This window comes from Macrosteles quadrilineatus, unplaced genomic scaffold (genome assembly GCF_028750875.1).
Source record: "Macrosteles quadrilineatus isolate MER2022 unplaced genomic scaffold, UCM_ALF_1.0 Scaffold_8__2_contigs__length_117827958, whole genome shotgun sequence".
NCBI classification, from domain to species: Eukaryota; Metazoa; Arthropoda; class Insecta; order Hemiptera; family Cicadellidae; genus Macrosteles; species Macrosteles quadrilineatus.
The window spans coordinates 37,225,164-37,241,424 of NW_026542601.1; the positions used below are offsets into that span (position 1 = coordinate 37,225,164).

The 16,261-nt window shown below is 34.5% G+C and overlaps 1 protein-coding gene across 1 annotated transcript in view; it reads left to right on the top strand.

Moving 5' to 3' along the window:
- Positions 1 to 15,951, top strand: part of LOC129000325 (uncharacterized) — a 95,910-nt gene extending 79,959 nt beyond the window's left edge. The window contains exons 17-20 of the mRNA XM_054427287.1: positions 1,053 to 1,190; positions 2,468 to 2,634; positions 3,028 to 3,301; positions 11,644 to 15,951. Coding sequence (XP_054283262.1) covers positions 1,053 to 1,190; positions 2,468 to 2,634; positions 3,028 to 3,301; positions 11,644 to 11,848 — 784 coding nt within the window. The 3' untranslated portion in view covers positions 11,849 to 15,951. The remainder of the gene's footprint in view (positions 1 to 1,052; positions 1,191 to 2,467; positions 2,635 to 3,027; positions 3,302 to 11,643) is intronic.
- The last annotated feature ends 310 nt before the right edge of the window (positions 15,952 to 16,261 follow it).

Genomic DNA, 16,261 nt, shown 5'->3' on the forward strand with positions numbered 1-16,261 from the left:
ATAAATTAGTTGTGAAATTTGCTACGTTTTTGTCAACTCAGTGATATCTTCAGGCTTTTACTTCAGGCTTTTTTTTTCTTCAGTGATTCTTCAGCTTCTTCATAAGTATTAAAATAAAACGGCGTTCACACACAATTTACACACAAAAATACAATTAACAAATAACTGGTATTGTCGTCGCGGTGGCCACATCTCACAAAGCAGGAGAATTAATCATGTTAATTCTGGCAAAAACTCCTACGATATTGGATATTCCGTTTTTTTTTCTTTGGGTGAATTGTGTGTAATGACTGATTTATTTTAATATTTATAACAAAAGCCATGGTGGATGCCTGATATGAAAAAACATGTTGCAAATTAGTAGCGAATAAGAACGCAAGAAGGTAAACATTAATATTTGACATTCCAGTAGTAGGAAATTAATTCTAGAACACTATTGGGATTTCTCCTATAAATTGATCTAGTACATTAAAATCGCAATAGTGACTTGAAATTTATCCTAGACCAACATTATTAAGATGCCTCCAAAAACAATATTGAGAGTCTTCTTAGAACACAGTGGAGATTCTTACTTGATCATCATTTTAACAGCTTTGTTACAGACTAGATTCAAGATTCAGCTGTTTTTTTCATTTAAAGCTACGCGCACACTACGGCAGCATGGCAATTTTTAAAATAAATAACAATGAATGTAATATGAGTGCGCCCACTATGGCGAGACGACCAACAACAGATGATCGGCAGCTTAGGCCATTTGTTAAAAAGTCCGAGAGACAGAACTCTAGGACATTTCCGAGCTGACGTACCAGCCGTACTGACCAGGCGGGTGGCACAGGACTTCCGCCATTCTCCACTGGTCTCATGGTCTCCGTCAAAGTCGGGCTCACAGTTTTAGCTCGCAGACTATCCTAAATCGTGGATGTACGGTTGTCACCCGTCCGTCCGTGCCGTGCCGCCCTAGTGCGCGCTTAGCTTTAGAGCACTATTGAAACTCATTAGGACATTTAAGAGATTTGTCCTAAACCACTAATGACACTGATCTATGTTTGCAGACTACTAGGGTTCCGCAGAGCAATGCCAGTGACAGGGCGAACTCTCAACATGACCACGGAGATTTACGATATCGCCGATGGAGAACTGCTGAAAACCTTCTTCATTTCTCCGTCAAACAACATGTGCTTCCATGGCAGGTTTGTGGATCAAATCATTTTTTTGTCGTGCCACAGAGATGTACAGAGAAAACGTTCAATTGTACATTTAAGTGTGTCTAGTGCACATTTTAGTGGTGTTCTAGTCGCTGGTGTCCAAGCTCAATTTTAACACCACCCCCTCGCCCTCATGAACTACATTGCTCACGGTGGAGGAAGACCCTGTGCGGTAGGACTGTTCTGGCTCTTCCTTGCTTGTCTCAAGTATATTTCCAGGTTGTTCTGAAAGCGTGTTTCCTCAGTACCTTATTTTTTGTATTATTTGTGTACATTCTTGTCTAGCTCATTCTTTATTTCCCCTATAGTATTGGACTAAGTATAGCAATAAGATTTTTTTACGAGTCCGTTTTTTAAGTAAGGGCTGGTTTTACGGATAAATCCGTAGTTTGCTTGTAAGCCGCAACGAGGCTCCTCACCACTTACTGACATAATTTGTGAACAGAATGTCACAAATTGCAGCACTGTAGCTGTCATGTACGCTTCGCTGTGTGTTTGAAAAAATGTTTAACCACAAATCTCCACTTCCAATGTAAGGTCAGTGATACGATTTTTGATTACATGAAATATATCCGAAGCTGAAATTTATTGCCAGATGACTGGACTTTATGACTGATGCATTGATACCATAGAAAGTGCAGAAATAGGCAGGGAGTTTAAAAAATTAAGGCTGTGAAAATGTTAATTTCAGAAGGAATTATGTTTTCGATGGGTAACCAGACTTCTAACAGAAGGCCACAAATGAAATGTGATTTCACAGCCATTTTTACACTTTATAACCCACTTCTGTATTTACTCTCACTCATTGCATTAGGTTAATAGTTTTCATTCATCTGGCACTGAAATGAAATGAAATATGTTTATTTATCCCAATGTTATTACATAAAGATAAAGATAAATAAAAACAGAGAATTTCAGCATCGGATATGTTTATTGTAATAAAAAAACTAACCTTACCTCAGACGCAACGGGAGATTTGATGGTTTAAAATTGTTTCTAAACACACAGTGAAGCATACATGACAGCTACAAAAGAGCTGCGATTTGTGTCATTCTGTTCAAAAATTATTTATTTAGGACCTCAGTAAGAGGTGAGGAGCCTTGTTGGCGAACTACGTATTTATACGCAAAATCAATCCTTACTTAAAAACCCCCATACTCTGAACTGGTGTAATAAGGGTAAACTATTCTTAATTGGAGTTCCCTTTCAAAATATGGTAAAAAAGATATTTTAAAAACTTTACTATGGAAAATTGTTTTCAGATGTTCGTACTACTGTGACACAAGCCACGCGGTGTGTGGCAACCCTGATATGTTGGAGGGGAGTTTTGCAGCTTTTCTCCCTCCAAAAGAGACGGCCCCTCGCAAGATCTGGAGGCATCCTTGGAGAAGGAGCTACCACAAGCGGCGGAAAGCCCAGTGGGAACAAGGTGGAACTTTATTGACCTAAAATATTAACAACTTTCAATTAAATGTCCTTTTATTAATTATTTCCTACTTCTCAACTTTTCTCATCTGTTGCAAAAGCTCTGTGAGTTAGTGGCTCAGTCAAGAGCACCAGGTACCTTCCTTGGGTTTGCCTCTCTTTACCAGATCTAGAACTTATCAGTACAGTTCAATATTGTACTGTACAGATATTTTGCTTTGCTGTTCATATGCTTCATATGTTCACCAACTTGCTTAAGTCCAGCATATACTTAGTAAACCCAATTTACTGTTTTTTTTTGAGTAGAGTACATCCTTCAATTAAAACCTTGTTTGTACATTTTCTTACTATTAGAGGCGTTTACAGATGGCTTACCTACTTTTAATTTCCGTTACAGAGTCAGACTACTGCAACCTGGTGAAGGAGATCGCACCATACGACCGTGGGCCGAGGCTCTACGACATCATGGACATGGCGGTCCTTGACTTCCTGATGGGCAACATGGACCGTCATCATTACGAGACATTCCGAGCGTTTGACAACGACACCTTTCCCCTCCACCTGGACCACGGTCGAGGTTTCGGTCGACCTTTCCACGACGAACTGAGCATTCTTGCCCCACTCCTGCAGTGTTGTATGATACGAGATACGACGCTGGCGACGTTACTGAAGTGAGTGGGATTTGGTGTTTGTGTGACAAATGTTGTAAAGGTTGGATGACATACAGTAACAATGGTTCTGTCTCCCGTATATTGATGAGTAAAGTTGAGCATTGATTATCCTGACTAATTGATGCCTTTAAACCATCAGTGGGGGAAGCCCCTGATGCTACTTGACCTGTTTAATTTGTGCTCCTCAGTTTTTTAGAATTTCAACCCGGAAATTATTTGTTTTATGAGTTGTGTCTAGTATGTAAATATTCAGTTTTAATTTTTGTTCAAAATTCGGGAACCAGTTTTTTACTTTAAATAACTGGTTGTAAATTACAAAAGCTTTTCTAGAATAAATTCAAGTTTCACCAGATATTTGTGCTAAGATTAGTCAAGAGATAAGACGGCAGCGCTGATAAGACGGCAGCGCTGATAAGACGGCAGCGCTGATAAGACGGCAGCGCAGGAGCTGACCTTTGGAGTGGACATGTGGATGAGCTTCTACACAAGTCAGGTTGTTTGTTTACCTATCACCTGATGTCTGACCCATATAGATAAGACAATCTTGGACTCTGGCTAAACTTCTTATGAGCAAATATCACAAAGGAAACAAAACAATTAATTACTTTTTGTACAGTGAATTGAGCTTAAAAATAAAATTTATATATTTATGTTTTAACAAAAAATTATATAATCATGTTATCCAATTCTCAAGCTGATTTAAACAATAAGAACCCAAACTTACCTAGAGGTTGGGTAAGAGAAGAAAAGCTGAGAAAAAATGGTTTGAGCAAGGGTAAAACTGATGTTTACATTAAGTCACCAGGTGGCAAACTATTCCGTTCTAAAAAAGAGCTAGATAAATACATTAAGGAGAAAGGGCTCCCACTTAAAATTGAAGATTTTAATTTTACCTCAAGAAAAAACAATAGTAATGATTTGTCATTTTCAAGTAGCAATGAATCTTTCAGCCATGAATCGTTAAATTCTTCTGTCTCAACAAAAGTATATGAAACCATGAGTACTCAAACAGATCACATACCTGAACCTAAGCTTGTAACATCAATAGAAACACAAACCGATCCCACTTCAGTTAAGAAAATGAAATTCACTGTTGAACTCTTGGAAAAACATTGGTTGACTGATTTAACAATACAGTCTTACCTAGAAATAATCAGTGACAGATTTTTGGCCTCTAAGTCATGCATTGTTGTAAATCCTCTTATTGTGCATGCTATTAAAAATCTTGTTGATTTTATCTATATATTAGAACCATTAAATGTGAAAACAAGCAATGTTTTGATATTGCCAGTAAATGATTCTGAAAGCTTGGATGGAGATAGTGGTACCCATTGGAGCTGCCTGATATATAATAAGATTGGCAATACTTATTACCATCTTGACTCACTCAACCATCACAATCTACCTTCAGCTAAGAAACTTGTTACCAAACTTTCTAGCTACCTAGGAGGGGAATCATTAACAGCACCTCTCATTCCGGTGAAATGTCCACTACAGCCCAACACCTATGACTGTGGTGTTTTCACGTGTTGGTTCATTGAATCAGTAATACAGGACATAATGGATAATAAACCTGTTGATATTGATTTCTTTCAGAGAGTGTCCCTATCTAACTCGGAGTTGACAAAGATTCGTTGTCTTATGGCATATTTTTTGCTTAACAATCACAGTGTTAGTAATGCCACATTTTATTCTGTTATGATTGAAAAGTCAGAAAAATGCACCAGTCCAGCGACAATGAACAAGGATGATTCCAAGGAGCAGTCATGGAATTTGGTCACACATAAAAATACAAGGCAAACTCAACACATTAATCTGGACAAAACGAATAATCCAAATAAATGCTTTGATTTACCCCTGAATAACAGTTTTGGTCCATTGAGCAGCCAAAGTGAGGGGGACAAGACTGTTGCCCAAACCATGAAAGCTACTGACGATACTCAGAAAAAACAAAAACACCCAACAAACTGTAAAAAACTTGCAGGAAAACCAAAGATAAGAAAAATTTGTAAAAGTAAAGTAAATCTAGTCATTCACTCGGATAGCCAAGGTAGAAACTTGGCAAAACAAATTAACCTAATGAGTGAAGGGAAAATTAACTGCTTAGGAATTGTAAAACCTAATGCAAGACTAGTATCCATTCTTGACGGTGCTAACAACAATGAAAAAACTCCAATTTTGATTATTGGTGGTACAAATGATTCTCTTCAGTGCAGTACAAAGGATCTTTATAAGACTATAGAGGAAAAATTGAAGACACTGTCATATAAAGAACACATATTTTTGGCTACCATACCTCCAAGATTTGATATACCTAGAAACAGTCCAGTCCATGATGAATTGATCACCCTAAACCACCACATTAACGAGTTAAGCTCACGCATCCCCAATGTACACATCATCAACTTAAACCCTTTAAGAAAACACAACTTTACACGACACGGGCTTCATTTCAACTATAAAGGGAAGCAGACTATTTCAAAAGCAGTAATTGAGCAATATGAACAAATAGTGTTTGGAAGAAAAGGGACTGTAGAAATTAAAGCACCAGCCCTCAACTCTTTATCGATGTTTCCACCACTCCCTACCAAAGACAAAGCAAATAAAATTGAAGAATCTAATTCACTCCCGATTACCATAATTCAAACAAACATGAAGAACCTTATAAATCAATTTCGCAGTGCTAGTTCAGTTGGTTTTGCTCATACAATTTCAGCTGATATTGAACACAAAAGGAGCTTAAGTGCCGGTGTAGCAGTCACATTTAAGAATGAATTTGGTAAACCACAACCTACGGATTGCATCAGTAGTCATTTGGCCTACCAGAAGATAAATAATGGTGCTAGTATCTTCAGCTTAGTGACCAAACCAAGATTTTATCTAAAACCCTCTCAACTTGACTACGATAAAGCATTCGAACAGTTAACCGAAGAATTTAAAAGAAGAAAACTGAAAAGACTTATTTGCTCTGCAATGGGCTGTGTTAGGGACCAGATATGGCCCAACCACTTTATTACAAACTTGGTCAATTTTCAAAAGAGCACGGGAGCACTAGTGAATATTATTTGCTATTACCAAAAAGCAGACCGCCCTTTACACAATGGTGTTCCATTCAACTACTTTGTAAAACGCCTGCAGCAGATGATTAACAACCACCATCTACAGACTTCAACGACTGTTAATTTGGTTCTGCGGAGGTCTAACTGTTTGATGAAAGCATCCTTTGATCAACATAATACTACCCAGCTCTCTCAAGTACCAACGGACGTCTCTCAAGCCAAAGAGGAAACTCAAGTCATCGACCTGAGTCAGACCCTGAAGACATGTCATAATCTCTCCACAGTGTCCAGTGAGGGGGGTGATGAAGTCAGTAGTGGTGGGGGTGATGTGTCCAGTGTGGAAGGAGCTGAAGACACCGATGGTCATCAACTGAACCTTGTCACTACACAAAGTCAATTGTCCCCTTCAGCAAACCTTCCTGATAACTGTACTAGTGCTAGTGTTACGTTAAATAAAGATTCCACATCCTCTGATTTTTTAGAAAAAATGCAACATTTATCACTTCCAGTTTAAAAAACACATTGAAAAATAATCAACAGGGTGAAGTTTTCAACAAAAAATGTTCAAAAAATCTTACTCAAGGGGGAAAAACATTAACAAAAGATTACTGGTTCCTGCATTTGAATATACAGGGTTTCATAAATAACTATGAGGATTTGGAGTTTTTTGTGAATAACTGTGGCAAAAACGTTAAAATAATGTCACTGAACGAGCATTGGCTTAATCAAAATAATATAGCTTTTCTAAATAAGATAGACAAATTTAGAGTTTGTGACTTTTTTTGCAGGATTGATAAAGCTAGAGGAGGATCAGCACTTTTAGTTTCTGATGACATCCAATTTAAAGTTAGGAATGATTTAAAATTTCTTAATGAAGCAAATAGTTTTGAAGGTAGTTTTGTGGAAGTGACTCAATGGAAAACATTGTTTATTTCTATATATCGTATTCCAAACTTGGAGATGGATAACATTTTTCTACATAAATTTGATCAGTTATTGAATAAACTAAATCTTGAAATTAAATCTAAAAATATTTTGATTGCTATGGATCACAATATGGATTTTTTGAAAAACAGTAATAGATCACAAAAGTTAAAATCTCTCAGTGAACAATATGGTTTTAAGTTTCACTTTGATGCCCCAACGAAAATCACTCCAAAAACAAAATCTTGTATTGACAATATATTTTCAAATATGAAATTAATGACTAAAAAAGCAGAAACAATAGTAAGTAGTGCTGGGGTTTCTGATCATGAAGCCTTATTAATTTCTCTATCGGAATTGACATCAGATTTTGTAAACCCTTCTAAATCAACGGTAATATTTCAAAGAAACTTTTGTCAGGAAAATTTAGAATATTTTAGAAAATGTTTAATTTTATCGCCATGTTGCTTTAATCCTCTAGTTGATGTAAATACAAACTATAAAAGCTTCCTGTCTAATCTTTTGTTAAATTTTAATCAGGCCATACCACTAAAACCTAACAAATTGTCAAATAAACCATTAAACAAAAAATGGGTAACACTAGGTATTAAAATATCAGCAATTAGAAAACGAGAACTTCATTGGGAGTCAAAGTGGAACAAGAATCCGTTTTTTATTGAGTATTTTAAAAATTACAAAAAAATATTTAAGTCAGTGACCAATCTTTCCAAAAGAAGGACAAACGAAGATTATATTAAAAACTCAAATTGTAAGACCAAAGCTTCTTGGGCAGTTGTAAAGAAGGAGTTGGGCCACAATAAACTAAATAATGAGATACCATATAATGTTCAGAGCAGCCTGAAAAATAACTGCCAATCTTTGAAGACTCTGGCAAATGATTTTAATCATCATTTTTTGAACTTAAGTAATTCAGCAGCAGTAGCTCCGAATAAGAACAAAGCATTGATGTTCATGGTTAGTAACTTAGCAAAGATTGATGAGCCTTTTAAGTTTAAAAAAATTAAAATATCTGATTTGAGAAAAATTGTTTATTCATTGAAAAATACTAAATCTGCAGGATGGGATGAAATCCCCCTATTTGTAATAAAATATGTGATTGATTTGATTCAAGAATCCTTGTGCAAAATAATAAACCAGTCCCTAGAATGTGGAGTTTTCCCTGAAAAACTCAAATTTTCTGTGATCAAGCCTCTTTATAAAAGAAATTGTGTTAATGATTTGAAGAATTATCGTCCAGTAGCTTTACTTCCGTGCTTTTCTAAGATATTTGAGAAGGCAGTTGAACTACAATTAAAAAATTATATGGAAAACAATAATATATTTAATATATCACAATTTGGTTTTAGAAAAGGACTTAATACCCAAACATCAATAACACAAATGGTTAATCATATAGCTGGGGCGCTGGATGGGTCGCAGAAGGCTGCGGGTGTGCTGTGCGACCTATCCAGCGCTTTTGACTGTGTTAACCATGACATTTTAATTGAAAAGCTAGGCAAAATTGGAGTTATAGGAAAAGAGCAACTGTGGTTTTCTTCCTATTTAACTAATAGATACCAGAGAACTAAAATCAGCAAAAATGGTCAACAAGTAAATTCATCTTGGGATAAAGTGCAATGTGGTGTGCCACAGGGGTCAATATTGGGTCCCTCTTTGTTTTTAATCTATGTAAATGATCTGCCAAATATAACAAAGATGAAACTTTTTCAATATGCAGATGACACAATGCTTTTGTGTAGAGGACCCACTATTGACGTCCTGCAGACTAGCATAGACAAAGAATTCTCTGCTCTGGGTAACTGGTTCCGGGCAAATGGTCTGGCCCTAAATGTGGAAAAAACCCAAATTATAAACTTTTCAGCTAACTACAGGGAAGATGATTCAAATCACATTATCCTTTCAAATCATCAATTATCTCCACAACAAAATGTAAAATTCCTTGGATTAATTTTGAATAAAAATCTTAACTGGGCATCTCAAATTGAAAATTTAAGTAAAAAATTAGACCCTTGCATTTTCTCAATAAGAATAATCTCACAAGTAACGAATCTAGAAACCCAGCTAATAATATATCATGCATATTTCTCATCATTAATGACATATGGTATCTTGATCTGGGGTAACTCTCCTCATTCAAAAAAAATTTTTAAATTACAAAAAAAAGTAATACGAATTATTGGCAAAGTTCCCTCTAGAACCCCTAGTAAAAAACTGTTTCAAAACTTTAAAGTTCTTACTTTTTACGATCACTATATTTTGGAAATAGCATGCTGGGTCCATAGAAACCTCTCTACTTTTATGGAGACCCAAACTCAACATAATTACAATACAAGAAAAAAGAATATTATCAAACCTGTAGCTCATAATTTACAAATATTCGAGTCATCACCACAATACATTGGTCCAAAAATCTTAAATAACTTACCAACAAGTTTAATTACTCTAGAAAATCCCTATAAGTTTAGACTTTATTTAAAAGAATGGCTCAAGACTAAATCTTTTTTTTCATTGGCAGATTATTTTAAGGGCTGCTGGAATTAGGTATAAGTAAACCTTCACACTCCTGCTGGCTCAATTTTTTTGTCATGTAACAATGTTGTATTTTGGAAAGATTCAGTTGTTTTATGTAAATACAGATGTATTAGTTTTATCTATTAGTTTTAAGTCTTTATTTAACCATTGACAATATATCCTGTTATTATAATGTAATGACATGTAACTCAATAAATAAATAAATAAATAAATAAAAAGCTCCAAAAAGCTTTGATTGGGCTTGCTCAAAAAGACCACAGAGAGGGTTGGAATTTTCTCAAGATAAAACAACAAAAATTGGATTATCCACCAACTTGTCTGAATACTTTAAATACCATACTTGTGGCTTAAGGTTACTGACAAAAGATATCGGACCAAAGTGGGTATGCTTTGTAATGCCAAGGGAGATAAAATGAGCTCCACAGAGGTAAAACCTTAACTTTGAATATAATAACAACGTGCACAAGAACATCAAAACCACATTTGAAGGATGTTGCAAATATTAAATGAAAATGCGGGTAAACAGTATTTAGATAGCTTATACACTAGTGTTAAATTTGGGGGATTCAAAACATAAACAATATTCAGAATATTGGACACGTTTACTTTCAACCTAAACCTCTACTACCGTTGTTGATACTAAGCACTGAAAATTAATTACTGAGTTATAAAACAAACATTTGCAAAACAGTTAAGTCTAAAACATTTTACAATTAAGTAAAAAATAGTAGTAAAAGAGATTTAAAAAGGATCAAAATATTATATCTTAACTGTTAATGGTGTTAATTAATTTAAACATATTTATCGTCTGTCAAATTTCCCAATAAGTTTACAGAAAGATTGTTACAAATCATGTTCATAAACAATTAGTAGTCTTTTAAACTTCTATTTTTATTTTACTATTTTATAAGTCAACCTAAGTCTAATGTCACAAATATGTTGAATATGTGGTTAGACAACTAGATTAACTGAAAATCTGCCAATGTATTGTCTTCCGCCTTCCGCCATATTAAGTGGAGTTAGAAAGCACACGGACTCTAGCAGAGTAAGAGTCCACTATATGGGGCTGAAATATTAACTGACCACACATTGAGGCAAGACTCATTTGCTTGTCTGCATAATTTACAATACCTCTCAGTCTCACTGGTCAGTGTTACTAATGCAAACGCCTCCGAATTCACTCTTTGCATATTTTACCTCAGGTTTTCCGTACAAATTTAATGAATTAAATTTTTTTTTGTTAGTTGTATATTTTATAGGGAACGGTGCAAACCCTATGTCTTTGTGAGAGAACAATCAAAACCCTGATGAATTGAATTGAATTGAATGATGTTGCTATGTATTGTCAAGCTGTCAAGTATCAATACTGTCATTGATTAATGAAAGATAGCTACTACTTGATCCAGAACACATGTTTCTCAGGATTGATCCAGAAACCTTCAGGTACAGAAGGAGACCTAAATACACTGGGCTACCCATTCGGTTAAACATAGGTTAAATAAACCCTGAAAAGAAGCCTTTTACAGATATCATTCAACACCACAAGAGTGTTAAAATGCAAAAATCTGTTTTGCAAAGAGTAGGGTCACAAGCCACAGTAAAGTAATCTTTCCGACATGTCCAACATTTTTAATTGATCAATACACACAATATTTATATTAAGTTTCTACACGATTGGAAAAAACAGTGATAAAAAAAAGATTGTTTTAACAAATTGTAGTTCATTAAGGCTAATAGCTCCTCTCAATCTAGAAATATTAGAAAATCAAAATATAGCACTGAATGTAACCACATTAATGCTCGCAGGTACCACAACGGGCCGGTTACGCTGAGTGAGGCAATGCGAACAGCAATGCTGCGAGACCCAGTGAACCCAGTGTTGTGGGAGCCTCATCTTACAGCACTAGACCGCCGGGTCGTCATCATCCTCAAGGCTGTGCGAGACTGTGTAGAATCTGCCAGAGAGATGGCCAACGGAGCAGACGAAGAAAGCGCACCTGCGGAATCCTAGCATCGCAAAACTCGGATAAACACTTCTGCATCATGAGCAGCCCCAGTAGAATGGAAATTGTGAATTTTCATTCAAAAAGTCCACTGGGAAAACGTTTAGATTTTCCAACATGGAATTTCAGCAGTTACGGCGTAACAATAATGATTAGCTTTTTACTTCCTATCAGTGGACCTCAAGATTGACTGGGTGTTTGTAAGTTGGACTAAAACTGCGGTCGTTAACATGTGATAAAATGGGTTATGATTTATGTGACTAAGTTTTACGTCAGAGGTTTGCTTTGTAATTTATTTAAGTCACGGAACCAAGGTCTAAGGTAAAATATTTGGCAGCTTCATTGCTGAGTTTGACAAGCTTTAGCTGGACTAGCAACGTTTTTCTAAATAAGAGTCTTTCTTTAACTAAAATGTGTTGGTTCTAGCACCATTGGATAAATCCCTGCAAAAGAGTTGGATTTCTCTACCATAATACCTTTCAGTTTGTAAATATTCAATGACTGAAATGTTACGGTTGAATACAAAATATTTTCAGAGCCTGAATGATATTACAATCGTGTCTCAGAATAAGTGACTTTATTATAGTAATGTAATATACTATTGCATCAATAGTCATTATTCCAAATTACATAGTAAAATAAAGATAGGCTACTTTTTTACGGTTATACGTGACAACTTGGTTGTTAGCCAAGATCGGATTACACAACTAACATTCCATTTGCTGAATCTAGATTTAAATGTCTTTCCTTGTAAAGCCCTTCAATTGTCAGGAAAAAATAAATTTTTTTTAAATAGGAAAACCATTCGCTATCTGTCATCAAAACAAATGAAAATACACTTACTCAACAAATAATTAAAGTTATTGAATCATTGCCAAATCATAGTAGAACTCCAACTATATGCATCAATTGGGACCGTCACCCAATTGGATGGTAAAGAAAACAATTCTGATAGTTTTTATTTTTACTGAAATTTGGTATATTTTACAGAAAATAGGCTGGGTCAAACTGAGCTTTACAATTGTGTTCGTAGATCACATCTACAAAGATTCATCCAACAAAAATTCTCGTTTCGCTCCGATTGCGAAGGGTGACTGATTTTCCCTAACAGGGATGTATGTCTCCAAGACCGAGGAATATATTGAAGATTTTGCTCAAATAGTTTCCATGACCGCAGGAGACTATGATGATGTCTACACGATTCTGGGGTATATTTTAAATTTAGTCACAATTAGAACACGATGATGACATTTTGCGTGACTGCGGGGGACGATGATTATGTCTACACAAGAGTGTTTTGATTTTGCCGCGATCACGGCTTCTACCTCCTTTAACAACGATTTTCATAACAAACTGTGGTTTTAATTTTTTTTATTCTTTCTGTAAGCGATTTGAATGATCAGCGATTTGGATAGTTGGTGTTTGTGTTATTGGAGTTCTACTATGCAGCCAAAATGAGCTTTTAGAATCTATCTCAATACAATACTTTTAAACCAATCCATCCCCTTTGTATCAAAAAACTCAAATCCTCCCGCCAAATTTTTTTCATAATTATTATAATTAAAAGGAAGGCTGGTTTTTCATACAGTTATTTTGGAAGAACTCGCTGATTGTTAAGTGTAAGTATCCTTTTCCTAGCACAAAAATACTTTAATTTTTGCATTTTCAAAGTTGCCTTATATATACTGTGGAGTTTTCAAGTAAAATGTTTGTACTTTAACTGTAATAACATTTATGAAACTTTTACCTATGGATAAAATTTATTTTCAAACTATTTCAAGTTCATAATTTATATTCTGTTAAATTTCTTACTTGCTTATACATACTACTATCAGTTTGATTTTTTTATTTATTTTACAACTATATTATTCACAATCAATTCAGCACAATCAAATATTTTTTGTTTACTGGTTTTAGGATACGACTACCACATATCATTAATGCTAAGACTGTATATTCTAAGTATGTTAGTAGTAGAATATTTATTAAGCTGTTAACGGGGTTGTATGTTACTGAAAGTTGTTACTTGTTAAATTTAGTGATGTGCGTATCGATACAAGGACCGCAAAATATCGATATTTTGTATCGATACGTGGGAGTGTATCGTTATGCCCGTATCGATACACCTATAGCCAATATCGTATTGCTTATTTATTGATATAAATCTTATTTTTATGGTAAGAAATTTGTCTTCCCATCTTCCTCCCCTCAAAAGAAGTATTGGAAATTTGATATTTTACCCTAATCTTCAAAAACACTGATAAAACATGTATTTTCAGCTATGTATTGCAAATAACCTCAAAACTAGGGCCACCATTAATGGAAGTGGGGACCCTCATTGTCCATCTTTATACTATTTAATGTGTAAGTGGCATACCCACCATCATTATTAGTACTTTTTGGTCCAATTAATTATCCCTGTGTAAAAACTAGGAAAACAATAACAAAATGTTTTCCAATTTGAGGGTTTACCGGAATTTGGAGGCTATGTATGTATGTTTGATACTGTACAAATAAAAAGACACAGGAAGGTCTTATAATATAATAAGTTATTAATAACCTATTACCTGTATAACCCTCTTTACAAGCTTGTAAGTAACATAGTATTTGTCTATGCAGCTTGTATATTTGAGATATTTAATTTTTTTATATAAATTATAAATAAACAATACGATAGGATATTTTATCCGATACAGATAAAAATCGATACATGAGGATACGATACGATACACGTATCGATACACCACGTTCCGATACGTATCAATACGCAGTATCGATACATTGACCCGTATCGCCCATCACTAGTTAAATTTATATCAATAAGGATTATTGTGTGATGTGTTTTGTACTAATTATGGCAACTATTTTCAGACTAAGCTATGGTGTATTTTACGTAGTGAATATTTTAAAGATGTAGACAAATTGTAAAACCACGCTGTCTTAAAACTAAACAATGTTGAACTATTTTTGTTGACAGTTTTGATCAGCTATATTATTTTGTGCAACCTCTTGGTGTGCTTTTGAAGGTACAGTAGATCCTCTTTAATCCGAACTAATTGGGACCGGGGGTAGTTTGGACTTTTGAATACTTCAGATTACAGAACATATTGTTGTCTTTACATAACAATAGCTAAAACAAGGCTAAAATGAATCGTAATTGTTACGAGAAAAGTTAAAAAAATGCTTTATAAAGTAAAATACAGTGTAAGTTTAATACAGTAGTAAACATAGTGAATAAACAGTACTGTACATTAAATACAGTATACAATATAGAACTACTGTACTGTGTATAAAGTACAGAAATGAGGTGTTCGGATTAGTGGACGTTCAGACTACGGGGGTTCGGATTAAAGAGGTTCTACTGTATAATGTTGGTTAGTAATATGAAAAGTGTAATAAATTTAAAGTTTTTTTTAATTTTTGTTGTTAGTATTTAAAATGCACATTTTAAGACAGTCGGATAGTCATTTTATAGTCAATCACAATCGTTTCGTCCTGATTTTAACTGTAATGACCAGTTTTTTTTTTGTATTTTTATGATACTATATTATTAACAAAACTTGGGTGTTTTTTGCAACTTAATCCAATTATTAACCTTAAACCTTTAAATTGTTCCTTACATTTTATATCCTGTTGTAAGGCAGTCTATAGAATGATTTTCAAGTTCAAAAGTTTTAACACAAAGGTTTCATCAAGTAAATTTCAGCTATGTTCACGTTTTAAGCTTATAACAAAAACATTATGTTGTTTACAAACTAATCTATTATTTAAATAACATTGAAATGTAAAATTGTATTTAGAATTAAGTTTAGCTACATCTTTAGTATGAAAATGCTTAACAGAATCCAGTTTTAAATAGTTAAAAGAAGCACCATTGGTTACCAACCCTAATAGACCTGACTGAGCATACATTTTTTCAAACTTTTTTTATAAAAAGTGAAAGTGAAATATTTTTGTTTCAACTCAGTCACGTCTGTGGGTAGATCTCCCAGCCGTGCCATTGTTACCTTATATTGTAAATAACTCGATGTAAATATTGTAACTCTAGTCATAATGGCCAATTTGTACAGAATCGAATATAAAATTTAAATAAAGGTTACTTTTTCAATAAGTTTGTATAGCCTATTCATTCCCAGGTATTTTAAATGGCCTTATTTTTTACAGCTAGTGCCAAAATCACATTACCAACAACATAAAACCCATGGAAAAAAACATTCTAGTGTTCAAAGACAGCTGGATCTAGTTATGAACCACATTATCACTTAACTATTGCATTTTCTCAGGATTGGACCAGTGACCATATAAAAATAAGGCAAGAACCATAACCACTTGTCTACCTAGCAGCCCAAATGCATATGTTACACAGGGTGCAGCAACATAATTTAATTTTTCAAAGAATGAATGAAACACTTTGTATGAAT